General features: G+C 42.0%; 2 protein-coding genes across 7 annotated transcripts in view; one reads left to right on the forward strand and one right to left on the reverse strand.

The window, feature by feature from the left end:
- Nucleotides 1-1,013: 1,013 nt before the first annotated feature.
- Nucleotides 1,014-11,098, reverse strand: LSM7 (LSM7 homolog, U6 small nuclear RNA and mRNA degradation associated). 5 transcript variants are annotated; one of them, XM_064396498.1, is made up of 5 exons: nucleotides 10,946-11,098; nucleotides 10,701-10,791; nucleotides 9,458-9,529; nucleotides 1,800-2,211; nucleotides 1,014-1,580 (listed from the first exon to the last, which is right to left on the reverse strand). In XM_064396498.1, exons 1-5 carry the CDS (start codon nucleotides 10,985-10,987, stop codon nucleotides 1,268-1,270), a joined length of 930 nt encoding a protein of 309 aa, XP_064252568.1. In that variant the 5' UTR covers nucleotides 10,988-11,098; the 3' UTR covers nucleotides 1,014-1,267. The 5 variants fall into 5 exon arrangements, with proteins under 5 accessions (XP_064252568.1, XP_064252569.1, XP_064252570.1 ...); XM_064396499.1 differs by lacking the exons at nucleotides 10,701-10,791; nucleotides 10,946-11,098 and adding an exon at nucleotides 10,329-10,406; XM_064396501.1 differs by lacking the exons at nucleotides 1,014-1,580; nucleotides 1,800-2,211 and adding an exon at nucleotides 5,736-6,746 and having other exon boundaries at nucleotides 10,946-11,077.
- SPPL2B (signal peptide peptidase like 2B) overlaps nucleotides 11,051-27,630 on the forward strand; it is a 31,958-nt gene continuing 15,378 nt past the window's right edge. For both annotated transcript variants that reach the window (XM_064396495.1, XM_064396496.1), the window contains exons 1-9: nucleotides 11,051-11,205; nucleotides 19,632-19,751; nucleotides 21,781-21,963; nucleotides 22,670-22,759; nucleotides 23,122-23,261; nucleotides 24,067-24,209; nucleotides 25,013-25,109; nucleotides 25,266-25,382; nucleotides 26,911-26,992. In XM_064396495.1, the coding sequence (XP_064252565.1) occupies nucleotides 11,149-11,205; nucleotides 19,632-19,751; nucleotides 21,781-21,963; nucleotides 22,670-22,759; nucleotides 23,122-23,261; nucleotides 24,067-24,209; nucleotides 25,013-25,109; nucleotides 25,266-25,382; nucleotides 26,911-26,992 (1,029 nt within the window). In that variant the 5' untranslated portion in view covers nucleotides 11,051-11,148. The remainder of the gene's footprint in view (nucleotides 11,206-19,631; nucleotides 19,752-21,780; nucleotides 21,964-22,669; nucleotides 22,760-23,121; nucleotides 23,262-24,066; nucleotides 24,210-25,012; nucleotides 25,110-25,265; nucleotides 25,383-26,910; nucleotides 26,993-27,630) is intronic.

The following is a 27,630-nucleotide window of genomic DNA, read 5'->3' on the forward strand; positions in this document are numbered from 1 at the left end:
GTACCTTGTCCCTTCAAGTACGATGCTTTCTGTTAAAGCCCCAAAAGATACATGAGAATTTCATAATTCAAAAGACTTATACAGTCTCCAGGGCACAACTGGCTGGTCTCTGGGCCCAGAGAACAGGCCCAGGCTTGGCTGCTGCAGCCCCATCATGGGACCCCCTGCTCAGGGGGGGAGCTGGAAAGGAGAGGAAGCCAAACCAGACCTAGAGGGCTCCAGGTCTGCAGGCCTGCTGTCCTGACAGAGCTGTCATAGTGGCAGGGTTGCTTTTCACCAACACCTCTCCATTTGTAAGGCCTCTCCCCTTCTGTGGAGATGTTAATCATTCAGCTCAGGAGCTCTCTTGCTGTGTCACAGCAGAGAACAGACTGACAGCACAGATGACACCAGTGCTTGCAGTGCAGCCTCCCAGCTCGCTTCCTTTGCACCAGCAGGGCAGTCACTCCCTCCCTCTCCACACTTGGGAGGCCTGAGTGCCCTTGGATATCAATCCGTACCACTGTAAGGCCATAGTTCTGCCCAGGAAATGCTCTTCCTCATAAACAGTCTTTAATTACAGCCATGTGCAGGACCCTGCTCCTTGCACCCTCATTTTAGTGCTTTGGGATGGGCATTTTTATTCTGAGTCTCTGCAGCTGTGAACCCAAAGATGACTAAGGAAACTGAAGCCAGATTCTTAAGACTAATTGTGCAAATGTTTATCATCACATACCTGAATCCATAAATCCAGAACAGTCTCCCTCTTTCTGTGGTGCTCTTCAGCCTTGAATAAAGATAATTTTAGCCATAATTAACCTGTGAAACTTCCTTATTTCAGGCTAAAATGCTACTGATATTAAGGATGGCTTGACAGCAATTGCTGTTTGGGTTTTGCTCTGTCTACAGCACTATGGGTTTATAATCCTGCTGAAGATTCCCTTGACACCCATTTGATTATTTAAATCCTATGATATTGTCTAACAATGAGGCAGTGATTTTCCAGCTGTTCAAAGGACAGAGAGACACAGAGGTTAAAGGTCAGAACAGCCCTTTACTGAGCATCAACCCTAAGGAGTTTATATACCATAACAATACCAACCACTATTTTCAATAATGACCTGCAGCCTTTGTGCAGACAAAGTTTGCACTGGCTTTTGCTTCAAGTTCATTTGTCAAGTAGAAAAAAAAAGGTAAAATTACAAAGAAGCAAAATTTTTAAAATGTCACAGGCCAAAGTTGATGCAATCTAACTCCCTTCAGCTGTAAAGCACATGATCTTCCACTCTTATGCCCATGTATCAAATCTTCGCACAGAGACACAGCCATGAACAGGAAGGGGGCAAGGGAGTTTGTTATCTATGACTTGGCACACATCAGTGTAGGGATCAAAGAGGACTACAATGGGGAGAGCACTGTTTCCCTTCCTCTGTCCAAGGAGATAAATTTGTCCATTCACGGTGCTGCATCCCATGAAGAACTTCTTGGTCAAGCATTCCTCATTCACCTGGGTCCATTCATCTGTCTCTACATCAAATCGAAAAGCTTCCCCTCCTACAGTGTACAGAGCCCCATTCAGGGATGTGATGCAGAGGTCATACCTGAGAGAGAAGAAACCCTTGATCAGAATCAACAAAAAGATCTGGCCCCTGAAATATTCAGGGTGACCTTAGTCCTCAAATCAGAAGTCCTGTTTAAACAGAGAATCACAGAAGTGTTGCAGGGACAGGACTTATGGATTTCTACACTATAACCTCTTCTTGGAGCAGGACCAACACTAGAATCCTTCATGTTCTGCCAGGTCCCAGATTATTCCTTACCTTGGAAGAGGGGAGAACGAGATGACATCCCAGCTGTCTGTCTCTGTGTTCAGCCTTTGCACTCCATCATACACGTGTCCATTCTCATCCAGGCCACAGACCACATAGATCCTGGTTCCCACACTGACCGCGTCACCTCTCTCCACAGGCTGAGCCATAGGACTCATGCTTTCCCACTCTGACTCCATCAAAGCCATGCGCTCCACTGCTGGGATTATCCCTTCATCTGTGCTCCCTCCGAGAACATACAAGTAGAGCCCTACTCCTACTGCACAGTGGCTATTGCGGGACTTCTTCATGGCTGGCCCTTCCAGCCAGCAATTGTCCAAGCAGTTGTAGATGAGTACCCAGTCCACACTGTACCACACAAATTCATCCCGGAAATATCCTCCTGTCACAAAAAGGAAGCTCCCTGGAAACACAGCAAAGAAAATACTAGTCACATGAAGGCTAAAAATTGCTCCAAATACCTGGGGCTCTCATTTCACCCCGGGCTGTACTGATAAGGTGCAAGATGAGGAGAGAAAATCACTGCTCTATCAATCAGTTTGCAGTATTTAATTTCTCATCCACACAGATACATTAGGCCTACAGTATGCAGCCAGTCTTTCCAAGCCTGTTCCCCATTTTTGAACAGAATCATGGAAACACTGCTTGGAAAGAACCTCAGGGATCTCACTTCCAAACTCCTACCAGAAATGAGATTATTACCAACAGTAATACAGGAAGCCATAGTATTGAGCTGGCTTGAAAGTCTCCAAGCATGAAGGTTTCCCAACATCTATGGATAACTTTAATGTAATGGCAACTATAAATCAGAAGTTGCCTGTCATATGTCTAGATCACTACAAAAAAGAAGGCCAAAAAATACACTGCTTAAAGTCAAGTCCTTAGACAAATTCCAGATAAAGCCAAGGTAGAGCTTGGTAGACTACATAGTTTCTGCTATAGGAGAATAGTGTTGTCTAGCATTCTCCTAGGACTAAGGAAGACAAAACCATTCTTTGAACAAATATGAACACCAATATGAATGAGGTTTTAGCAATGCTGAGCACAATCGTTTTACAACAACAGTTTGACTCCCGGCATTTGGGACTTAGTCTCAAGTTCTGTTTGCATCTGCTCAGTCTCCCTTTTCTGTAAGTTACCTACTGCTGCCACTGCATACTGGGTGAGGTTCCTGCGCTGCAGTGGAGAACAAGCCTGCCAGGTCCCTGTTTTAGGTTGAAAGAGAAATAATTCTTGCTGTTCCTTGTCATGCTTTCCTCCCAGGACATATAAGGTGTCATAGCTCCGGCCAGAACAAGGACACAGTTTTGGATTTTGCCAGCTGGGTGGGGGACAGCTGTCTAACTTCTTTATTAGCCTGGAAAAGATATCTGTCTCTCCAGCACGCTTGCTGCGTTTCACCAAGATATCCAGGAAGGACAAACTCAGAAAAGTGACCCTGACTTCGCCCACCAAATCCAGAAATTCTTCCTCTCTTGTTGCTGGGTCCTCCATTATCCAAATCATAATACTGTCAAAAACCACATCCTCTCTTGAAATGAAGAGGTCATCACTCTTCAGGAGTTGCACCAGCATTTCCTTGGGTAATGCCTTAAATTCTTCCTGGCATATCACATCCCCCCAGTGAGTGAGAGCCACATTCATAGCAGACACATACAACTCTGTAAAGGCAAATTGCTGTGAGTAGGTCATCAGGCCCAGACAGTTTGAAACATGCAGTTCTCGCTCCAGAAATTTCTCACACAACAGTTTCACCCTGTCAAACTGAAAAAAATCAGCTGTTTCCAGTAAGCTGGTCACATTTTCTTGACCTATGAGCACTTGGGCTGTGCGAGTGAACTCAAGTAGTGCCTGAAATGGCACTGCATCGATCCCTTTGATCACTATGTGCTGTTCAGAGCTCTCTCTTGCTCCTCCAAAAAACATGGCTTCAAAGTATCGACTGTGTACTGAAAGCACCCTACGGCTGACCTGGAAGAGTCTCTCTCCAACCTCAAGAATTGTGTCTGCAATCATTTCTGTCTGAGGTCCCAGCTCCTGTGGCTCTTGTGCAGGCTCCATGCTTGTAGACTGCCAGGCAGTTAATTTTAACTCAGTCTTATGCAGCCCTTCCCATCTCTGGAAACACTACCCCCCTAGCTAGGATAAATATGAGATAAGCCAATCTTGTCCTAAAAATAGAATGTTTTCTACTCTCCTGCTTTGCTCTTCTGTCTTTTCTGCTACTTTATGAACAGCATTAGCAGAACAGCTGTATAACCTAAAAAACAGAGATTTGACTGGCATCTACTTTTACCAGGTAAGGCCATAACAAATAAGGGGAGCCATTAGCCAAGCAAAAAGCCTGGGCTAAAAAGAAAAAACAGGAGAAACAACCAAAAGATTCCTAAGCACTGAGTAAATAAAGAAGTTGTAGAAAACATTGAACCCATTTGGAAATAAGCAATCATTACCCCATCTTTCATTAGTTCAAGCTTAACCAAATACCAAAGTGATTACAGTTTTTATTACATATCTAACTTCATACTTTAGTAAGAGAGAAGAGGAAGGAGTGAGCCCCCATTCAAACCCAGATGGCTTCACATGTTCAGTCATCCTCAATCTGAAAGCACTAAATAAACACAGATGTGGGACAAGCAACAGCTAATGCCACAGTGAATTTTTCCAAAGCTATTAAGTGAAGAGACTTGCATAGGGACCTTGAAGTAGAGTCCCTTACCCAAAAGCCCATACCAGCAAGACTCACTCCCAGTTCTTGGCAGAGCTCAGAAAACAGAAGCTGTGCCAGTGTCTCAACGTGCCATCCTAAAAACTTCCTTCCTTATTTCTAGTCTGGATTGCCTTTCTTTTAGCTTAAACCATTACCCCTTGTCCTGTCACATAAGGCCCTGCTAAAATGTCTGTCCCTTGTAATTTTCATATTCTTCTTTTCAGGTACTTGACTCCCAAGTATAACCTCAAAGTCTGTACTGCAGAAAAGGAGAGCCACACAGCTCACAACCAACGACCTGAGCAGGAAATGTTGGGAACATGCCCCTTTCCAGAGTTTACACACTTGACCCACGGCTTCAGGCAGATCTCCCAGCACTGAGAGCCCAGAATCCAACCCAGAGAGCCCCAGCAGGTCTGTTTCTGATGCTATACTTAGAGTGCAAAAATAGGTTGCTGGCGTTGATGCCAATAGTGTGCTGCACTTTCTCCCACCTAAAAGGACAGTTCAAGACTCTGCTGAGGCTGATGGCAAGCAAATTCTACTCCTCACAGTCTAAATAAGGATTTGCTTTTGAATTGTGCAGTTTTACAAGCAAGTTTTATAGCATTAGAAAGAAATTAGGTTGTGAGGAGCACAACTTTATAGACAGCTCTGTGAGCCCCGGATTAAAATCCAGATGCACCCAAGTTCACACAGGCACTACATTACACACAACACCTGGTCCCTAGTTTCAGAGCTCCTGGAAGCCAGATTTACTAAAATGAAATTTACTCTAAGTTCCCAGCCATTTTGAAGCTGTCCCAGGAAAGGCTATGTGTGGGAGAACAATGCTGTGGCAAGTTGTATTGGTTATTTTGGCCATGTGTTCTTGACAACCTTCAGGAACAAAACTGCTGCTGCCAGCAAAACAATTCACACTGCCACAGCCTCCTCATAAAGTGTCCTCTATAAAAGCAAGAGCAGGTGGCAGAAGCAGGTTACAGGCTCCAGGCACATACCTCAACCAGGTAGTCCAAAATGCTTCAGAAGAGGGACAAGATGCTCTCAGGCCTTTCTCATCAATTCCCTGTTTGAAGCACGGCTTCTGCTCTGGTCCCTCCTGATTCTGCAGTGTTTAGGCACCTCCTGAACTAAATTAATTTAGATTTATGGCTAGAGAACTGCAATGTCAGCTGTAGTGCACTTTTACAGACTAAAAACGAGACATTTAGAAATAGATTAATTTGTCTTTATTCACTCAGAATTCCTCAAATTTTGCATTTTCTGCAGTATAAAAGAAATAAAAATGTTTACTTACAAATCAAGTTATAACAAGCAAAACCACAAATGGATAACTACAATATAAAAATATGCAGTACTTCCAGACACTGCCTACAATTGAACAAATGTTAGGATATTAAATATTCTTCCCCTAAAATTTCAAGTAACAAATAGCTACCTTTAGGTCACTCAACCAAGAATTATCCCACAACTTAGACCAGTCCTCTGTAGAAATGTGTGAGCCTGCTGATAGACCACAGCCCACCAGTTCTGGAACAAGTGCTGAAAAAGACCTTCTTGGCTACATCCCTTGTAAAGGTGAGGACACTACACAAGAGACTGAACTCAACAGCAGAAGACTACAACATAATGCTTCCCCAGCTGAGTACTGATATCTAAGAGGAAGAAAAACAAGTTCTACTGTATTTAGGCTTTTAATTTGGATTAAAGGCATTTTAATGTACTTAAAAATGGAAAGAATATAACCAATATTCAGGGCATTCATAACTAATTTTATGGGGTTGTTTCAAAACTGACAAGATCAAGAAGGTCTCAGACAATTTATGACAATATGTTCTTTTCTGTCAGCTCTAAACAACATAATTACACACTTATTTGGGGTGGGAGGAAAACAAGAACATGCTTCTTACATTCCCCATCCTCTCATCATTTATGAAAGCCACAAAAATAAAAGTTGACTTTTTTCACACTAACAAATACACATTCAAACTTCCCCCCCAAAACAGGAAGCTTCTCACACACTCATACTTTTCTCCAATGAGTTGCACTCCTGAAATTTTCAGAGACAATCCAAAGAAATCATTAGCCATCTTGCTGCTGAATGAAAGGGTTTGGAATAGCTTCCATTCCATCCTGTGGACAAATCAGAACCACAGAAGTCCCTCTGCAAACCACAAGTCCCAGCTGACGTGTGTCTTCTGTTAATTTAAATTGATCATCCGGATCTAAAAAGCAGAGATCCATGGTTAGAACAGGAAAATAAGAAAAAGAAACCAAATTCCATCAAATTCAAAAGACACAGACATGCATGTTCTTTCCTGGCATAACTGCTTTGTTTCATTGAGCACATGGACCATATAGGTGATGCAGCAGTGACATCTGATGTTTTCAAGACCTTACCTACAGCGAGCAATAACAAAATTTGCTCTGTACGCAACAAAAAGCAGAACACATTTATTTAAAAATTCAAAGGCTTTTTTCATCCCTCTAATAATATACATGCAAGTGATTAAAAAAAAGCTCTTAATCCCATTTCAAATGTCATTATAGACAAACACTTGGGGATTAAAGCAAATCAGAAAAAGACCCTGACTTCTCAATGCACTAGGGAAGAGAGCACTAGTCCATTCTCAGACCAGGCCAAACAAGGCAGTATTAGGACAGACAAAACACTTACAAACCAGCCAGTTCTATCTTCCATATAGAGATAGCTCTATATTCAATAGAAATGAACAACACATTTTAAAACTCTTTTAAAGATTAAATTCAAAGCTTCAGGTGTTCCCTTTTAAACAGGTAGGAGAATACTCTCCAAAAACACTGTCTTATCAAATGACAGGTTTTGCATCAGTGAGGAGAAAGAGACACTACTTTACTCAAGCTTTAGAGGACAAGGGCGGCCAATGAGGTAACTATAGAGGAGCTCAAGTAAGGACTACCAGGGATGTTCCATCACCGGGAATGTGCTCAACCTAACTTCTGCTGCAGAATCACCTTTAAAGGTCATCTAGTACAGACCCCCTGCAACAAGCAGGGACATCTTTAACTAGACCCAGTTGCTCGGAGTCCCATCTTTGAATGCTCCGAAGGATGGGGCACCTACCACCTCTCTGAGCAACTTCAGGTTCAGACAAAAACAGAGGTCCCAGTGTTTTTATCACACTCATTATAAAAACCCCTCTTCCTTATAGCTATATCTTCTATCTACATTGACCCTCCTTTAGTTTAAACCCGTTATCTCTTGCCCTGCCACAACAGGGCCTGCTGAATCATTCACCTCCTGGCATCTCCTTTTATGTAGCTTTAAAATTGAAAGGCCACAATACTATCTCCTCAAAGATCTCTCTTCTTCAGTGAGCACCCCAGCTCTGCCAGCCTGGCTCCAGAGCAGAGGGGCTCCAGCCCTGGCAGCATCTCTGTGGCCTCCTCTGGCCTGGCTCCAGCAGCTCCACGTCCTCCTCCGTTCCCCAGGGCTGGGGCAGCTCTGCAGGTGGGGTCTCACCTGAGCACAGGGGCAGAATCCCCTCCCTGGGGATGAATCCCCCATCCCTGGTAGGGATACAGCCTAGGATACAGCTGGCTTTGTGAGCTGCAAGCACATATTGTCCAGCCTCTTATCCACCAGCATGCCCAAGTCACTCTCAGCAGGGCTGCTCTCAATTTATTCATCTCCCAGCCTGGGTCTTGCTGAACCTCATGAGGTTCCTGTGGGCCCTCTTCAAAAACTTGTCCAGGTCCCCCTGGCTGGCCCTGTCCTTCAGGTGTGTCACCTACAGACTGAGGGTGAACTTGATTCCACTGCCTATGTCGCTGATGGACACAAAACAGTACTGGTCCTCACAGAGATCCCTGAGGGACATCCCCTGTCACTGATGTTCACGAGGACATTAAGCCATTGACTACTAGCCTCTGCATATGACCATCAAACCAATTCCACATTCACCACACAGTCCACCCATCAAAGCCATTTCTCTTCAATTTAGGGAGAAGGATGTTGTGGGGTGTGGCAGCAGCTCTCACGCCACAGAGAGCAACAAACAACTTTCCCAGGCCTTTCTGGGAAAAGGCTGTGAGAAGATCAGAGAAAAGAATGAGAAACAATTCTTATCTTGGCCTGCTGCACCTGTTATTGTGAACATGTGGAATGTGTTATGGAGATTTGTTTACCAAAGGGTGATCTCTTAATTAGCCAATGGTGATAGTGTTTGGATTGGAGGATCAATTAGGTCCAGGTGTATTGTAACTGTCTAGAAAAGCAATAGGTTTCTTAATAATTATATATATATATATATAAAATAAAGATATTGATCAGCCTTCTGTGAATCATGGAGTCAATGCTAACTATTACCCTGCTGGTGGCCCGCTGCTGCGACAGTGGGGGACTGTGTCAAAGGCTTTATAGATGTACAGCTAAAAGACATCTGTAAGCCCTTCCCTTGACCACTGATGAGTCACTCCATCATAGAAGGCCACTAGGTTGTTCAGACAACCAAGGATTTTACCTTGGTAAAACCATGGTGGATGTCTAAAATCACCTCCCTGTCCTCCAAATATCTTAGCAGAGTTCCAAGGAGGAGCTGTTCCATGATCTTCCCAGGAAGAAGAGGTCAGGCTGACAGTAGTTCCCAGACTCCTTTCTACCCTTTTGAAAAATGGGTTCAATGCTTCCCTCTTTCCCATTACCTGACTGCCATCACTTTTTAAATGTTTTAGAGTAGCTTGGGAACTGTAACAGACAGTTCCCTCAGGAACAGGTTATCAGGTCCCACAGACCCATCACCTTATGTCTTTCTTTACAAGACAGTTATCCCAAGTATGCTGCAGTTTGGGTGAGGTTAATCTGCAGTTTCTGCTTATTCACGTACAGAGCTGTAAGATTTCTGTCAAGAAAACCACTCAGGGAGAGGAAGCTTTCCAAAGATTACATATTACTTACCTCGCATATACTCAATGGTACCATCCAGCACAAGGTTCAGAAGAGGGTCAAATCCTTTCAAGACACCACTTGCTATTGAAGACAGAAAACAATGATTAGGACCAAAAGAAGGTATACAGCAACACAAGACTTCATTAAAAGTACATTCAGTTCTCCAGCCCTGTTCCCTCCTTCAGGCAAGGCCAAACAAATGAGGCCAGAGATATTAAACAGTGTCCTCTTTATCAATGGCAAGTACACAAATGCTGGTCTGCATTGCACCAGTTAAAACTTACAGACTTTTCAATAAATTCTTCCAAATGTTCTTCAAGAAACTAACATTTTTGCTTTCAGCCAATTTCAACGGCACTTTAAAAATACTGTATAACAAATCAGTACAAGTCACACAAAGAAAAAAAAAGGCAACTCCAAAACAAAATAAATATCCTTAATGAAAGGTTACAGTTAAAAATGAAGCAAGGCCATATTTTAAGTTCTTTCCTCAGAAACACCATCTTCCAGGTGCCCTCCTGGCACATCATGTCTTTAGCACAAGCACTGCCTCACGGGAAGGCACCGCAGACAGACCAGCACTTTGTCCTAATGAAAAATGTGATTCCACAAGACTAGTCACTGTATATATCACAAAATTACACAGAGCGACTTCCCAGTTTGACAAACACATTTCTCAGTAAGGAGTTCCAGTAACTTCCAAACCATTATAAGCATAAGGTTGCAGTGGAGTTTTAAAATGCAGCACATGGTAAACTCGGACAAACAAGTGCCTGCGGGTGGCACCAACTGCATTGGGATGTACCTGCCCAGCTGGGGAGGGACGGGGATGCAAAGGCACGATGGCAGATATTGAACCACGAACTCCGGGCATGCTTACCATGTCAAGAGATGAAAGGCACGACAGTTGTATTAATTGTTACATCCATAAATGTTTCTTTGTTCCTTTAAATGCATCCTTGCAATGCAAAAAGAAAAAAAAACCCAGCCAAAATAAGGCTGTTCAAAACAACTAATAAAAGAAGAGATGCACAGACGAGCCATAAAGATAAAAGTGCACCCAGGAGATCAATGGAATGGTTAAAAGAGAAGCTTCACGCCAGTAACTGCAACCACTAATCAGTAAAAGCACCCGCTACTCCTCCGCTTCCCTTGACGGGAAAACAGCGTGAGCAGGAGGGCAGAGCCGACAGACATCGGCTGAGGGAAAACGCCGAAAGAGCTCCGTGCTGCAGCCACGCGCCGGGCTCACCTTCCCGCCCGCCCTGGAATTTCACCCGGATGGTCTTGTCGATGTACTTGGAGAGGTCCAAGATGCTCTCCTTCTTCTTCTTCTCCTTATCCTACGGCAAAGCACAGGCGGCCCGGTTAAAGCGCGACATCCGCGGAGACACAGACCCGGAACGCTGCTCCGGGATCCCGCGGTGGCGGGACGGGGGCGTGGGTACACCGGCGGCGGCCCCGCCAACGCAGAACTCGAGCCACCCCGCTACTCACCGCCATCTTCCCCGCACCGCCGCCGCCGCCGCCACTCGCCATTTCATTCGGCACCGCCAGAAGTGACGTCGTGCCCCGGCGGAGCCCGTTGGCGGCTCGGGGCGCTGGGGCGGGACGTCCGGGGCGGGCTCTGGGTGCCCGGTGCGGAAGGGTCCGGCCCGGCGCAGGTCGGAACAAAGCGGCGGCGGCGCGGCAGGCCCGGCATGGCGGCGCGGCCGGCCCGGCTCTGCCTCTGGCTGCTCCTGCATGTGCTGCCGCAGGTCAGTGGCTGTGCCGGGCTGTGCCACGCGCGGGCAGCCCGGCTGAGGGCGGGGAGCGGCCCCGGGTGTAGCCGGGCCCGAGCGGACTGTGCCCGGAGCCGCCTGCCGTGGGCGCTCGGAGGTGCTGTAGCCGCCCCGCAGCGGGCCGGGGCCGAGCCGTGCTCGCAGGAAGGCAGCGGAGCGCGTGGGGCTGCCGGCCCTGCCCTCCGCGATTTGGCAGTATTGATATATCTGTGGGTCTGGGGCTGTTTGAGACTTTTTTTTATTCTTTCCGTAGTAACTAGGGTTTTTCTCGTAGTTCCTAAAACTTCGGGGCCCCCGTGGGCCCAGCCCAGCATCTTCACTAGGCAGCCCCAGGGAGGGGAGTGCAGCCGGGTCACCGCAGTGACACTGACAGACTCCCTGTGAGAAAGCGTTCTGCAGAAAAGAAGGGATTTCTGCTGACCCTGACTCTGTAGTCTGTCTTGAGTCTTGTATTGTCATTACTGAAATATTAATTACTTTTGTGGGATACATTTCTAAGGGTGTGACGAGCTAGGCTTGTAATCCTGATACAGGAGAGAGTAGATTTCTAGCATTGCATGGTACATAGCTTTTGCCTTTTAAGTTCAATATTTTGTGTTCTGAAAATTTTGATATGTCATTTAATGTGTCATTTAAACTTCTTGACTGATTTTTAGGTAATTTGGAGTGTACTATGGCTTCTTGAATATCATTGGTGTAACATTGTAATATGGAACTCTAATTTTTCCTTCTTCTCTTTCTGTCTCCTTACTGTTTCCTTGCCATTAATCTTTACAGAGTGGTCTGGTTGTCAGCTAGCTTCTTTATTTCTGTATCATCCCATTTTTTCATTCATTATCTTTATCTTCATTATGTGTTCATTATGCTCTTTCATGCCCCATGCATTTTGTCATCTCCACTGATGCTTTGCAGGGACTGGTAGTTCCAGTGTAGGCCTGACAAATTAATAAGAATTAACAAGATTAATTCAATTAACGAATTAACAAGAACAAGTCAAAGACTGGCATGGAGTCAGTTTGATCCGTCAGTTTGGGGAAGGTGAGCATATGGCAGTGCAGAAGGACAGTGGGTGAGATAGTGTACCAGTGGGTACTTGGAGGTCTTTCGTTCAGCTCCATGCATTGCAGCATATTCCTGTCTGTAAACATTTGGTGTATTTGTGCAGTAGAAGTGTTAATGTACTTGAATAAGCTTGGGCAGACTGGCCAGGGTGCTGAAACAGTCCTGCTGCAGTGAAAAGTGGATGTACTGCATGCTGCCAATCTGTTTCTGTTAGCCAAGCTGGTGTTTTAAAAATTTGCTTGAATACCTTATATTGTGCACAACTTCTGCATCTCTTGTGCTTGCACTTGTTGGGATGGTTTGAGTAGTACATCCTCCTTAGTGTGAGGCAGAGAAGAGTGCTCTGCTGCACTCGTCCTGGTTTGGTACCCCTGTGACTGATGGCTGGAGTTATTCCAGGGGACAGAGCTGACAGCTGTTGTCAGGAGCTGCTGTGTGCCAGCTGTACTCATTCTCAGTGCCTTACTCCTGCCATAGTGAGCATATACCTTTGCCTCCCTCCTTGAAACAGGATAATAGAAATGTTTTGTTTATTTGTATTCCCTGGGGCAAGAGGAGGTAGTGTCCAGATTTGCTTTTATCTTCTGATTTAGGGAGAAGGATCAGCTTGGCTACTGAAGCATGGCTCTTCCAAATCTGGGTCCTCAACTGGGAACACTTTAAGTGTGGTGTGATCTTATAGATCCAAGTGCAATCTGCACTTAGATCTTGCTTTGGTATTTGAGTTCTGACATTTAATTTAAATTCACATTCTTTCCAGGCATTGTTACTCCTCAGTTTCCTGTAACAACAGCAGATATGTGAGCCTGTGGCTAGTGACGAACATAGTAACATGATCTGCAGCCAGTGTGTTGGATGTGGTCTTCACTACAGCAGCTTTCAGCAGAATATGTTGAATTGAGATGATGGGTTTGTATTTTAAATTAGGGCACTCTATGGTATGGGTCCAAAGAATTGGAAAGTCTGTCTGAAATTCTTCTTTGAGGTGGTGGCTGACAATTAGTCTCCTGGAATTACTGCATTATGAATACATAGCTCTCGGCACTGCACAGTGTTTGTTGAAGGAGTGTTTTATTTGTGTGCAGCTTTGCTGCCTGCTGTTGCTGGTCTCCAGATGGATCAGTGCAGTTCATGGGAAAGAATGACTCCAGCTCCTGGGAACTCAGACATGGTACTACTGTAAGAGTAGGATAGCTCATTCATTCCTTCTTCAAGGAACACAGCTCCCAGTGCATGTGAAATCTCTGAGATGTGAGTGGCTAGGTCAGTTAATAGAGCTACTGAAAGCAGAAAAGGTGTATAGGACATCCAGGTGAGTGTGGGGCCAGAGTCATGGAGGAACAAACAAGACAGACATTGGGTTGGCTCAGTCACTCACACTGAAGTTTCTTGAAAGACTGGTGAGCTGAATTCTTCCTCTCTGCCTTCTTCTGTCATTTAACTTGCAAGTCCAGTGCTTACCTCTGAGCTACATTAATTCACCTAAAAAAACTTGCACAGCAAATAAACTGGGAAGCATTCTCTTTTATGCATTGATCTGTGGAAGGCCCTGATGAGATTTAGAGGTAACAAGTATGCCCTTCTTTTAACACAGACATTAGATTAGCTTATTTGTCTGTTAAGTTCTGCCCTCAGATTTTACATTTATTTTGTGTGAAAATATTTTCCAGTTTTGCAGCTTTATAGAAAACACTTCCTTTTGTATTAAATATACACTATTGTGTGCTTTTTAAGCCACAGGATCAATAAGAAGCAAGTATTTTAATATACTTTTATTGTCACAGCAGCTGTTGTTTTTCTGTGTTTGAAAAAGGCTGGACTTGATATCCAAACACTTGGAGAAGAGCCCTTGGGGTTGTAGGCACATTGTATAGGATCTGCATAGGAGATTACATTTTCTCCTGGGTTAATCTAGGATATGAAGTGGTCTCTAGGAACAAGGAATTGTCATAAATGTTGCCACTATGCCATGCATCAGCAGCACTGCTTGAACTTTCATTGTCTTGTGCCTACTGACATGAATAAAAGCAAAACTGGATGCATGAAAGTGGATAAGAGCAAGCTTCAGAACTATGCTTTGCTTCTAAATAATAATAGCTTTGTAAAACTGTCTGTTAATCCAAATTATCCACAGATTATGTTCGCCACAGAGTTTCTAAAACTCTGTGTTCCCTCTTCTGCTTTTAGCCCAGCTCATATTGCCTTTAATTCCTCTCATGCTTGACTTTCATTTGGCTTTTGGCACACAAATCCACATAGTTTCTAAAATGTTTTGAGCATTTCACATTAGGAACCTCTTACTCCCTTAATATTTCTTTGAAGAATGTCCATTAAATAGCTCAGAAAGCAAAACTGTGTGTAACTGTCTCCTGGGTGCCTTTTAGGAATTATTCCTGAGTTCCAGTAATGGTTATCTCCACCGAAATGTAGCAACACACCCTATACTTACTCTGATTTTAAAGATGTGTGCCATATGTCTCAGAGATGTCAAATTTTTAGCTGTACAGCTTGATTGTTTCCCATATCCATAAAGCTGTTCAATTACAGGAGTTAGCTCCTACAAAACTGCCTGAAGATTTTGGAGAGAGTTGTAATGTAATGTAATATTCAAAACTAAGATACTCCATGTTTTGTTTGTTTATCTAAGGCCAGTTACACCATGTACAATAAGCAGGGAACATTCTTTTGTTCTTGTCTTTTTGTGTGACTGTGTTTGTATCTCTGTTGCTGGTTACTCTTCAAAATCAAATTCAAGATAATAAGTGCAGGTTATTTTTCTAAATTACTTGTTTCTGTTGAAGGTAGTTTAGGTACTATGGCTGGATACCTGAGATATGAGTTAACAAGTCCACTATAGCAGGGAGTTTGAGTTCTTGTTACCTCACAGCATATGCACAGTAGTGTCTCTCTTTCTCCACAAATATCTTGGAAATTTGCACTGTGCTCAAGTGGCTTTAATCTGCACTGCGCTAATCGGTGTGACCTCCCATATCAGCATGCTTCAGGACAAGTGTCATTGGCTCTAAAGGACTTAGTTAACACTAATGTTATAAAAAAGGGAAAAAGTTGCTCCATATGTTAACAAAGACCATTTATATGCAGAAGAGCTAAATATAAAAATCTCTACCTCCTGTATATTTTTACAATTACATTTCTTTACTGCTTTGCTAACATCTTGGAGCAGAATGCCATCATTGCCTCTGGGCAGTGTGTGTGTTAAAAGAGTGATTTTACAATGCGGGTGGTGAAGCACTGGCACAGTGTAAAACACTGGTAAAACACAGAACTCCTCACTGTGTGCAGAGAGGAGGTGAGTGCCCCATCCCTGAAAGTGTTCAAGGCCAGATTGAACAGGGTTTGGTCTACTTGAAGATTTCCCAGCTCGTTGCCAGGGGTTTGCACAAGGTGACCTTTAAAGGTTCCTTCCAACCTAAACCATTCTGTGATTCTCAAAAATTTTCAAAAAAACATCTTTTTACCCTGACTGTCTCCTAGGGGTGCATGGTAACTTCTGTGTAGTAGGGTTTGAAATAAAGATGGAGAAATAATTATGACAGATTCTTTTAATAGATTTTTGAACAAGCATGTTAAGATACGACATTGTTGGTGACTCCAGTCATCTTTAGCATCTTGTTCCTTGGCTGCTACATGAAGAAACAGATGTGTAAGGTGTATTTGTAAGAGTGTAACTGCATAATTATCAAATCATTGGTGTGTTTAGGTTATGAATGTTAAACTAGATGTTGACAAATTAGTCTGTCACAACATTCTAATTAGTAACAGTGATGGTCAGGGATATGATGTTATATTTCTCTCCTGAACAAAGTTTCATCAGTTCTGGTAGGCACAAACTCATTTCCTTGGGGAAAGCTAAAGCAGAGCAATAGAGCAGTTAAACATATCTTCAGCATGTCTTCAGTCAATTACTTTGGTTTTGCTTGAGTGCTGGACAAGAGAAAGAAGGAAGAACGGAAAGGAAGGAGTTGGATGGATGGGTAGAGAGGAGTATGACACAAAGAGGGATGGTAGAAAGATAAGATGGTTGGGAGGGGAGTGGGCTTGTGGGTTTGTTTTGAGGGGATTTTGGTTGGTTGGTGGGTTTTGTTTTTTTTGCAGCTTCCGAGTGCTTAGTGCACTTAGCAACTTCCAAGTGCTAGTAAGGATTAGTGAATCTCCTCAATAAAATAAAGAAACGTCCCAATACAATAGGAAACAAATGCTCCGGGAACACAAAAATGATAATAGGAAGAATCCAGTCACATTAACAGTGTTTGGTATTCTAAGGACTGGATTTCCCAATCAGTGGGCTGAAATAGTATTTTGAGGCTGTTACTTTTAATATGCAGTCAACTTTTTCCTGACTATCTAATAGCTTGTTTGAAGCTAAAATATAGATATGATTTGCATTTGCTCTCAGCATCATCCTTTTATAATCTATTACCAGACAGCACTACTTGAACATTGAAATTGCTCTGTAAGAGCACTGTGAGGCTCTAAAGCAGCAACTGAAGATCAGCAAGACTCTCCTTCAAAAAGAAGCATTGATCTGGTTTTGAATAATTGAATTACATTTTAAATGTTAGGTTTTGTCCTGCTTTCTGAGCACTACATTTGTGTCTTAATGTATTTTTATGTGGAACATTAAAATTTTGCAGCAGCTGGTCAGATCTTAATCTGAAATTGAATTCTTAATGTGTTGATGTGCAAACCCGACCAGATGGCCACAGAATGTATATGAGCAAACTTCACACTGAGGAGCTGATGTTCAGTATTTTGTATAAAGGAAAGACTTCTTAGCTTACACTTTTTCAATGAGTGGAAATTGTGCCTGACAGTCCTCCCAAGACAAAGCCTGCAGTCCCTATGTTGCTGTTCTGAGGAGCAAGTGTCCTGCTTGAACTTGATGGCTGATTGTTAAAGTGATGGTGCTCTGATGCCTTCTTGTTCAAGTAAGGACGAGAGCCTCTTGTCAGAGAGAGAAGCATTGCAAGGGACCTGTTTGCCACTTAGAAATGGCCAGGAGGATTATTTCAGCGTCCTTAGAACAGTACGAACAGACCTCATTATAAACTTTGTGTTTCTTCAACTATTTCCAACATCAGGGGGTATTTACAATTATTTTGACTCGGTTAATACAAGAACGAAGTCACCACTAATTAAAGGAAACCACCACTAGTGATAGGGGAGTTGTACATACTTTCCACTGTTGTTTTGTTTGTCTTCCTACTTTCTGATTCCCTGGGTAACCATCTACTAGGACTTGGGGTACAAACAGACAACTGCATCAACTTCACTTTATAGGACTTATAAAAGTACTTTATTTTGCAGGTTATGTATATACATACATGTATACATGTATATGTATGTATATACATACACATACATATGTATATGTGTGTCTATATACTCTTGTATGTGATTTTGGTTCAGCTTTTTGGGTGGAAGATGAAGAATATACCTAGGACTCACAAAATTGTGTCACTATACGCAGGGAAGGGAAGGATAGGAGTAGATGTTTAAAAGAACAGACCTCATAATGAAGAATAAGATTTGTGAAAATGTCTGTGTTAAGGAAGTGTTTCCTAGTACCTACTTGTGAACCCCCAGATCTTCCCGTTTCACTGGAAAATGGCCTGGTACAATCTGACATAACCAAAATAACAAGGAAATTACTGCATTTGTTGTGTATTTTTTTTTTTGCAGGGATGGCAAGCTGGAAATATTTGTGCTAGAATCAGCACATCTTGCAGTTAGATGTAGTGTGAGCAGTTCACTGAACAAGCAAGTTACATACTGTGTATCACAACTGAGATGTCTAAAACTGGTAGATTTGCTGCATGTTACTATTTTTATTTGTTGCTGTAGTCCTTGTTCTCTTCCTCCATGTTACTATAGGGTCTAAGTTCTGTTATCTCAGTTTCCATGAGTTCTTCAGGAGAATTCTAACATGTACATGATGCAAAAGATAGCTAACCTCCTTATAAAAATGAATGTGGTATGCTACAGGTATGAAATATCTCTTTGTTGAATATTTTTGTTGAGTCTGCCTGGTTGTGACCCCTTCCAAACATCGTGGGCATCTATTCACCTGCTGAACAGGGTGAGAAACAGAGAAGGCCTTGACATGCTGCACAGTGTTCAGCAATAGCTAAAACATTAGTTTGTTATCAGCACTGTTTTGGGCACAAAACTAAAACTAACTCCACCCCAGCAAGACCTAGGACAGGCCTTTAATTATAAATATTAGATTCACTACTTACGTTGTTGCAGATGTTGATGGAGTCAACGGCTGGTCATTGAAGCAGTGATAAGTAAATGCAGTAGGTAAACTTGAGAGTCTACGTGTGCTACCTAGGACAAGAAAAAAAGCTGCTGCTGTGGGGTCTTGCCACATCTTCAGCAGAGGTGTCCAAGGTTGAGTTTTGGAGTGATGCAAATCTAGAACTGATCATTATTTCAGGCTATACTTTCAAGAGTTGGTGTCTTATTCATAAAATCATGAAATGGTTTGACTGGGAAGGGACTTTAGAGATCATCTAGTTCCAGCCCCTGCCATGGGGTGGGTTAGGCCAGGCTGTTCAAAGCCACATCCAGCCTGGCCTTGAACACTTCCAGAGATGGGGCAACCCACTGCTCTGGGCACCCCAAGCCAGGGCCTGCCCACCCTCCCAGGGAACAATTCCTGCCCAATCTCCCATCCATTGCTGCCCTCTGGCACTGGCAGCCATTCCCTGGCTCCTGTCCCTGCAGGCCTTGTCCCCAGTCCCTCTGCAGCTCTCCTGGAGCCCCTTCAGGCCCTGCCAGGGGCTCTGAGCTCTGCCTGGAGCCTTCTCTTGTCCAGGGGAGCAGCCCCAGCTCTGCCAGCCTGGCTCAGAGCAGAGGGGCTCCAGCCCTGGCAGCATCTCCGTGGCCTCCTCTGGCCTGGCTGCAGCAGCTCCATGTCCTTCTGGTGTTGGGAGCCCAGAGCTGAACAGAGTACTCCAAGTCTCATATCTGTTCTGCGTTCGTCCAGCTTCTTTCCCGTGCTTATATTCATATGTGCACCAGTGTTGTTTGATGTTGGCTTTTTGGTTTGTTTGGTTTGGTATTGTTTCATTTGATTTTTTTGGCCAGTTGCTGTGTAGGAGGGAATCTGCCTAATGTATCTAAAGTCTTTCTTTGAAGCATGATGGAAGTTATAACAAATTCCACTGTACTCCCTGCACAGATATAGAAACTTTGTAGACTCTTTTATTTTTCTTTACAAATACAAAGCAGGCCAGTCAACAGCAAGTTACTCCCTTTACTTCTGATATTTTATGTAACCTAAAATTCTTGTGAAATTTTTGTTACATTTTCAGGTGTACTGTGAGTATGGGATGGTACATGTCCTTTCAGAGAAGGGGAGCAGCAAAGGAAAAGACTACTGTATTCTCTTCAACTCTCAGTGGGCCCATTTGCCACATGATCTGGGTAAAGCTGTAAGTACCTAGTTAACTGATGACAAAATCTATAAAAATGCCTTTGTTACAAGGAAATTTTTGATTTCTTAGTTGGATTAGTAGAATTTGAAGCAACTGCTTTGCTTACTCTGCCTAGAAAGTATTTTATCTCTTAAGATCACTAGACAGTGCTAGGAATGCAATGTTCATTTCCAGGCATTGTGAAGAGATAATGACTATCACTGTTCAAAACAAAAATACTCCTTTTCAATGTGATCAATGTAATTAAAATGGCACATACCCAGGCTTGCAAAGGAGTTTTTGTACATCAGCATGGTACAAGAAGATACCACATGGCTTTTCTTATATAGTGAACTGTGGTCTTTAGTGCTTTCTCAGTGTCAAATATAAGATTAGGTAGTCATAAACTGTGTCAAGCTTTTTCTGCATTATCCAAAGCTGCATGAGCCAAAAATGGAGTAAATTCTTCACTCTTTTCTGTGAGACAAAGTTACTGGCACTGAATGATGAAATCATCAAATGCACTTTGAATGAGCCCCACAGAATTATTAGAGTTCCTTACCAATGTATAGGCAAGTCTCAGTTAATTCTGATGGGTTTGCTGCACCTGTAGATTAGTCCCTAGATACATCAGTAGTTGTCTTTGCCTTTTATAGGTTCAGCTGATAAACTCCTGCACTTGCCCTGACTGTGTAATGTGAATCAGCACATGCATGACTGGCTGTGGTACTTAGGAGAGTTGGGGACTGTACTGTAGACACCTTGTTTAAATCTGTCTCATAAAAATTCACTAGAGTCATATTTCAGTAGCTCTGCAGGAGCCAATACAGTCCAGAATAGCTTGCACAGGCACTAGGATATGTATGCTGTATCCCTTGCCTGTCCCTGTCTCCTTCCTTGGTTCTTTGCTGCTTTTCCCTTCTTTCATATTCTTGCTCCTCCCCCTCCAGTACTCCAGCAGTACAGTTCATTAACTGGGGCGATGCAGTGACCACTCTGAGCTCACTCTGCATTTGTGTTGTGCTCTGAAACTTGGACGACCAGGAAGTGTGGGTTGGAGCATTTCACTGTCTCCATAGGTCAGGCTGGAGACAGCAGTTTTCTGAATAAGGTGGAAGCTCCTGACAACCTGACATTTCCATTTCCCTCCTAAAACTGTAGAGTCCATTACACAGGTATTGTATGTTGTGTACCTGTGGATTTCTAATACAAACTGTTCCATTTGTTCAGGTTAAAACTTTACCTTGACTCTTCTCAAATCTGACAGCTCACCTCAGCAAGGGCTGAGACCTGCTTCTCTTAGCACAGCTCAGTTGTTTGGTAGATAATTTTAGTTTTCAGGTAACTTGCAAATAGAACTGGGCAAAGATACCGGTGGTTGTTTAGATTTTGCAAGGAACAATTCATGCCAGTGTTATTTGTAAAACCTCAAAGTGTCTTTGGGATGTTCTTGTTGAAACACACCAGATTAGATGCCTTTGGGTGTGAGGAAGGCCAAAAATAACAGGCTTGCAATGTCTCTGCATCACAAGTGGTGAGAGAAGTAGCTTAGAATCCAGTATTCAAGTACTTGGGATGCAAAATCTCAGGTTTGGATACAGTTGGTTTCAAGATGGAAGTTTATTCCATATGCTTCTGTACTTTTCCCCAGCCTGTGTTTTGGTTTCTTGCTGTTCATACCCTCCATCATCTCAGCCTGCCACTCTGCTACCCCAGCAAAGATAAAACCTTGCTGTACTCCTCCCACATCCTGGCCATGTGCATCAGAACAGCAACAGCGCTGAAGAAAAGAAATGCAAGTGAAGGTCATATCCCAAATTTTACTACCAGCAGAATTCTGTACAGTAAGGTGAAACAAGGCAGGTCCCTACATAATAGAGAAGGCAACACTGTTTCAGTTTGTATTTTGCTCATTTTGCTCTGAGAATAGTCTACGAATCTGTTACTGGAAGGGTTTTTAGTTACTCTTTAGAAACTCTGGCTTCTGCTCTTGACTTCTTTTATTATTTTATGTTATATATGTATTTAACTAATTCCTTTTTTTCAGTCACTCCTGCAACTGCAGGATCAGACAGCATCTGTTTTGTGTTCTCCTTCTGATGTACCTCATGGGGGATTTAATAATCAAATCCCCATGGTGATGCGAGGAAATTGCACCTTCTATGAGAAAGTGAGGCTTGCTCAGATAAATGGGGCCCGTGGGCTGCTGATTGTTAGTAGAGAGAGACTGGTAAGTTGCTTTTTATCTTCCTATGGTGCTGATATTCTTCTGATGCTAGATAATGTCTTGTCTTCAGTGCATATTGCTGGTATTTGATGTTCCTCTTTAAAGTAAATAATGCATGTATGTTCCTGCATGTACATATGTTGCATAGTTATGTGTGGAAATCACACATCTGATGGAAGAGTGAATGAAACAAGAGGCCCTCATTTCAGTAGGAAGGGTTGGCACGGAGCTCATGTGGAATTCAGGTTAAGGGCTCAGGATTACCCTTGTTCCAAATGAAATACAGGAGTCAAAGGACGAGCTTGGTTTGTGACTCCATCATACTGCCACACTGAATCTCGTGCTTTAGATTCAGCTGGAGCAGCAACAACATGTATTTTGTAAAATTAGTAGTTTTAAAAATAAAGTTAGTAGGTTTGAGTCCTGGTCAGTACTAAAGGCACACATTAGTCATAAACCTGTGACCCTGATGTGCAAAAGATACTGCTTGAAATTTAGTTGCTTCATTTTGCTGTCACAGTCTTATATTACTACTGTTTTACTGGGAGCAGACTTATATTTTGACTTTTGAGTGTTCGTTGTCATTAAGTTCTCTTCTAGAGTATTTTTCAAATTAGCTGGAACAGAATTTGCAACTTTAACCCTTTTGAAGGAGTAGACGTATTTGCAGAAATAAACATATTCTTACAGAGTCTGAACTGTCTTTCAGGTTCCTCCTGGAGGTAACAGAAGTCAGTATGAAGAGATTGATATTCCTGTGGCTCTGCTTAGCTATACTGATATGTTAGATATTGGCAAGGTAAACTCGATACTAAAAGCTCTCATAATTTATATTATCTCGTGTAAATGAGTCACTGCTCAACAGTGTTAAGTCCACCTTAAGAGCTTTGACTATGTAGAGAGTGTATTCATGAAGATTGCATTATTGTGTTTTGGAAAAAGAATCTCTTGGGACATTATCTCTCATCTTTGGAATAAAATCAAAATACAGCCTGGTGCTGGAAATAAATATCACTAATAGAAGAGCCAATAGATGGCTCTTACGTGTTTATAATAAAGCCTCATTCTGAGGTTGCTTAGTGAAAGCTTAGTGAAAATTAAGTGAACCTTTGCTAAGGTGGCTTTTTGGATGTGCTTCCTAACTTGTATTTACCTCCACAGAGTTTTGGCAGTTCAGTGAAAGGAGCAATGTATGCACCAAATGAACCTGTGCTGGACTACAATATGGTGATTATCTTTGTCATGGCCGTGGGGACAGTTGCAATTGGAGGCTACTGGGCAGGAAGCAGAGATGTGAAAAAGTGAGTAACTAAATGCAGTATACCAGTTTCCTGTATTTTTCACAGAACAAAAAATAGATGGTGTTTATGTAAGCATCACCTGGCAGCTCTGCTGGTGAGGTTAGGAGACTCCAGGGAAAATGCTCATGTGATGCTAGAAAGGCCCTGAGCCTTGCATTGGTTTAGTCACGGTAGAAAATCATTAGAGTATAAATTGCGTGTAGATTTTTTCAGGATTTTGCCATGTTAGAAGATCAAACATTAGAAAAGCTCATAAAGAAAATTATTAAGTAATAGGCTTCCCTTTTGCGAAAATTCACCACATAAATGCTTTGTAAAAAAATAATAAAATTTGCTTTTACTGGTATAGGGCAAACCAAATTGATTGGATGGCTAACACATGCTATGTTTGTTACCAATTTTTAAATGAAATTTTATGGTTACTTTTTGCTAGCAGGTGGGATTGGGAGAAGGAGGTCATTGTGCCACACTAATTTCTAACATTTGTTTTGTATACACAACCTGATTCAAGCATTTCTTCTGAAGTTAACAAATTGTTCTGTAGTAGTTTTCAGGATTCAGTTGAGTTTTTAGCAAATGAAATAGTCCTCTAGATAAGTTAACACAGCAGTTACTGGTTTATGCATTGCATTACAGCTGATGTTCGTACCTCCATGGAAAATATGGAATCCCACTGACTTGAGTGGGAACCAAAGCAGGCATTGGTGTTGTTTCAATCCCTTGTGGTTTTTTGCTGAAGATTTAGTGTCCTTCTGTATTTTGTTGCAGAAGGAATGAACTGATGGTACCCATGTTACTCTTTCAGGAGGTACATGAAGCACAAGCGTGATGATGGGGCGGAGAAACATGATGATGAAACAGTGGATGTGACTCCCATAATGATCTGTGTGTTTGTAGTGATGTGCTGCTCAATGCTCGTCCTCCTTTATTTCTTCTATGACCACTTAGGTACTCTTAAGGTTGTATTTGTATTGATACATCTTCAGTATCACAAGGCTGACATCGTTCAAAGAACACTTTATCAGGAAAATAGTAATGAAATATCTCGGTTCTGACATGTGCCTTCATCCCAATACGATTTAAAATACTGTAAGAAAACTCACTGAGTAGATTTCTAATCCTCCTTTTTGTGAGGTTGATCATGAAGCTTCTTTCAGACATTAAAGCCTGTTAAGTAGATACAGACTTAATATTTTCATGTTCTCAGACCTATTCTTTCTCTCTGTTATTGTTCAATTTGAAGTCAAGATCAAGGATAATATTTTATCTTTATAAAGATTATAATTTTCTACTGATCACTTAGTGGATTGACAAAATATGAGAGCCTAGTGCTTCTTCATATTTTTGAGGAAGTAGTGAAACATGCATCCCATCTGTATTGATTAGTTTTGCTACTTAGTGACTTTAATAGTCCTTTATAATGCTCCTGTATACTCAGAAAGAGAGATAAATGCTTCACCATATGTTGCCTTTGAGGCTTATGACTTAGTTTAAGATTAGGATATAGGTTTTGATTTGTTAAAGTAGGTATTGCATAAAGTACACCTGAGTAAAAGGAGCTAGAATTAGATACTTAAAGAGCACAAATCTAGTCAACCATTTGAAGTCTCTGAATTTACCTTTCACTGTTGAAATGCAAGCCTTATTTCTCATTTAGTCTTATTGACTGTCTGTTCTTTATTCAGCCAGGATATGAAAAAAAACATTTCTTGCCTTATCTTACTTGGGACTTAATACTTTTTTCCCCTCAGTCTATGTTATAATAGGAATATTCTGCCTGGCTGCCTCGATTGGTCTTTATAGCTGTCTGTCTCCCTTTGTAAGAAGATTCCCCTTGGGAAAGTGTAGGTATGTGGCAACTTTCAAAATTTTAATAGGGAAACTTAGATTTTTATACTGTTGGGTAGGCGTGGGGTTTAAAAGGTGGCTTCATGCTTCAAAATGTTGATAAAGGAAGAGGCTATGTACATAGACAACTGTAGCTTTGGTGTGATTCTTTTTCAGAATCCCAGACAACAACTTGCCATATTTTCACAAGCGTCCCCAGGTCCGGATGTTGCTCTTGGCAGTATTTTGTATCTCTGTCAGCATAGTCTGGGGAATCTTCCGAAATGAAGATCAGTAAGTGATCTGTGCTAAAAATTTTTCTGTGCTAAAAATTGTAATATGCTTTATAGTATAAGTAATTGACATCCACAGAAGTCTACATGTATCCAGAAATTAGGAATGACAGGAAAAAAAAAATAGAGGCATGCAGAAATTCTTAGTTGTTCCTTATGTACTTCATCTTTTTCTTGTTCATTTAAATTACAGAAAACTGTTTCTTGTTAAGCTTGAATTTCTCTGAGTCTCAGTCAGTATTCTGATCTCTTTGATTTAAGACAGCTTTTCAGAAGTGATATGGAAAGTTGGACACAAGTTGTCTAACTTATTTCTTCATGAGAATAAGAACTGGTAAGATTGTCAGATCTTTAGTTTCTCTCAACTTTCTTGTACAAGTCAGTGTACAATTCTCTACATCCAGTGTTGCTGTAGTACCTAACTGTAGCAAGTTCTTACCAGTTTTGTTAGAGGTGGATCTTTTACAGAGTGTTGTGGTTTTGTTTTTGTTTGGGATTTTTTACCTCTTACCTCACTTCCAGATATTCCAGTTTTCCCATGTATACAGGTTGTGTTCATCTTCTTGGGTCCTCTATTGGGCATTCAGTATTGGAACTGAAATGCTGGCTTGTGTTTCAGATGATGATATCAAAGATGTCTGACTTGTGCTTTGAATGCATGTCAGTGCTTTTGTGGGATCTGTGTTCTGTGTGGGCCATTCAATGGCAGAACTCAAATCCAGGAATCATCAACTCTGAAAGACCCTTTAGAATGATAAGTGTCAGACTGAGGAGTACAGCAGTACTATAGGAATGTTCTAAAGTATTTAGGATAGGAAATCCATTTTCTGCATCAGAGCTGAAGTGGGCCTGAGTGTCTCCTGCAAGAGCTCCATCAGCAGGTACATGTGTACTGACCCAACAGCACCATCTCTCATTGTACCTAGACCATAGCAATTTTTGGGAAACCTTAGTGTACCTAGACCATAGCAATTTTTGGGAAACCTTAGTGTTGTTTATCTCAGATCCTACTTCTCTTTGACCCTAGCAGTTGAGAGTAAGGCAAAGAGCACTTCTCTACACAACTTGCAAAACACAATTGTAAAACAGGCCCAACTGTAAGTTTGCCTCAGCACACAAGGGTGCACACCTGTACAAAGGACAAAGGACCCCAGCACTTCCCATTTTGGTATCCATTGACCTTATTCAGCCAGATTTCAGTCTGCCTCACTACTCATTCAGCTCATACTTCATCAGTTTCTCTGTGAGGATTTTATGGAAGATTGGCAGTGGAAAGCCTTACTGAAGTCTAGATAGACACTATCACACAGGTCTTCCCTGATCTGCCAGGCACTTCTTTGTGGAAGGTTATCAGGTTGATGAAAAACAACTTCCATTTGCAAACTCATGCTGACAACAATGTCAATTTGAAGCAAGTATTTTGAATAAAAGGGTTTTTAATTTGTCCCAAGCAGGTCCTTAGTGAGGACAAGGCTTAGTCTGTTTTTTCCTGCTGCTTCCTGCAAAAATGTTACTTTCTTCTTTTTAAGGTGGGCCTGGGTTCTGCAAGATGCTTTAGGAATTGCTTTCTGTCTTTACATGTTGAAAACAATTCGCCTACCTACATTTAAGGTATGAAAGTTAAACAGAAATTACAGACTTTCAGAAGAAAGTTAAAGAAGTTTGCATGTGTATCTTTGAACAGAGGAGTCACTTATAATGGAGTATATTGCCTTGGAAATGCACTTCCATTCAAAAAAGGGGGAAAGGGGATGCAATGAGTATAACAAAGACCCAGAAGTGGCATGTGATTGTTCTGTAGATTCTGTAAAGTGTTGACTAGTAAATCACACACCACCCCTTTATTTATGTATTTGGTATTTGAGTATTTTGTTTGGGGGGGATGTTTGTTTTGTTTTGATTGTTCTGATTTTATTTTTCAAATTGACATACAACTAATGCATCAGTCTAGTGGTTTTTTTTCAAATCTTTCTGACCTTAGTCAGTATCCTAAGACAAAAATCAGTATTAGTCATTTAGTTGCCCCTTCAGCAGCTCTTCAAACTCTTGTTTCAAATTGTCTTCACCTATAAGTTTGTACAGACTGACAGTAAATGGCTGTATAGTGTTTCAAGTTATGCCTGGCATCTTCCAGTGCAGAGCTTCTTCATATTTCCCACTAAACTGAAGTGGCACCATTTCCAGATTTTACATGATAAAGAATTTTGGGCAATAACATGTAATTTTGTGTTTAAGAATTACTTTATGGT

This window comes from Passer domesticus, chromosome 21 (assembly GCF_036417665.1).
Source record: "Passer domesticus isolate bPasDom1 chromosome 21, bPasDom1.hap1, whole genome shotgun sequence".
Lineage (NCBI taxonomy): Eukaryota > Metazoa > Chordata > Aves > Passeriformes > Passeridae > Passer > Passer domesticus.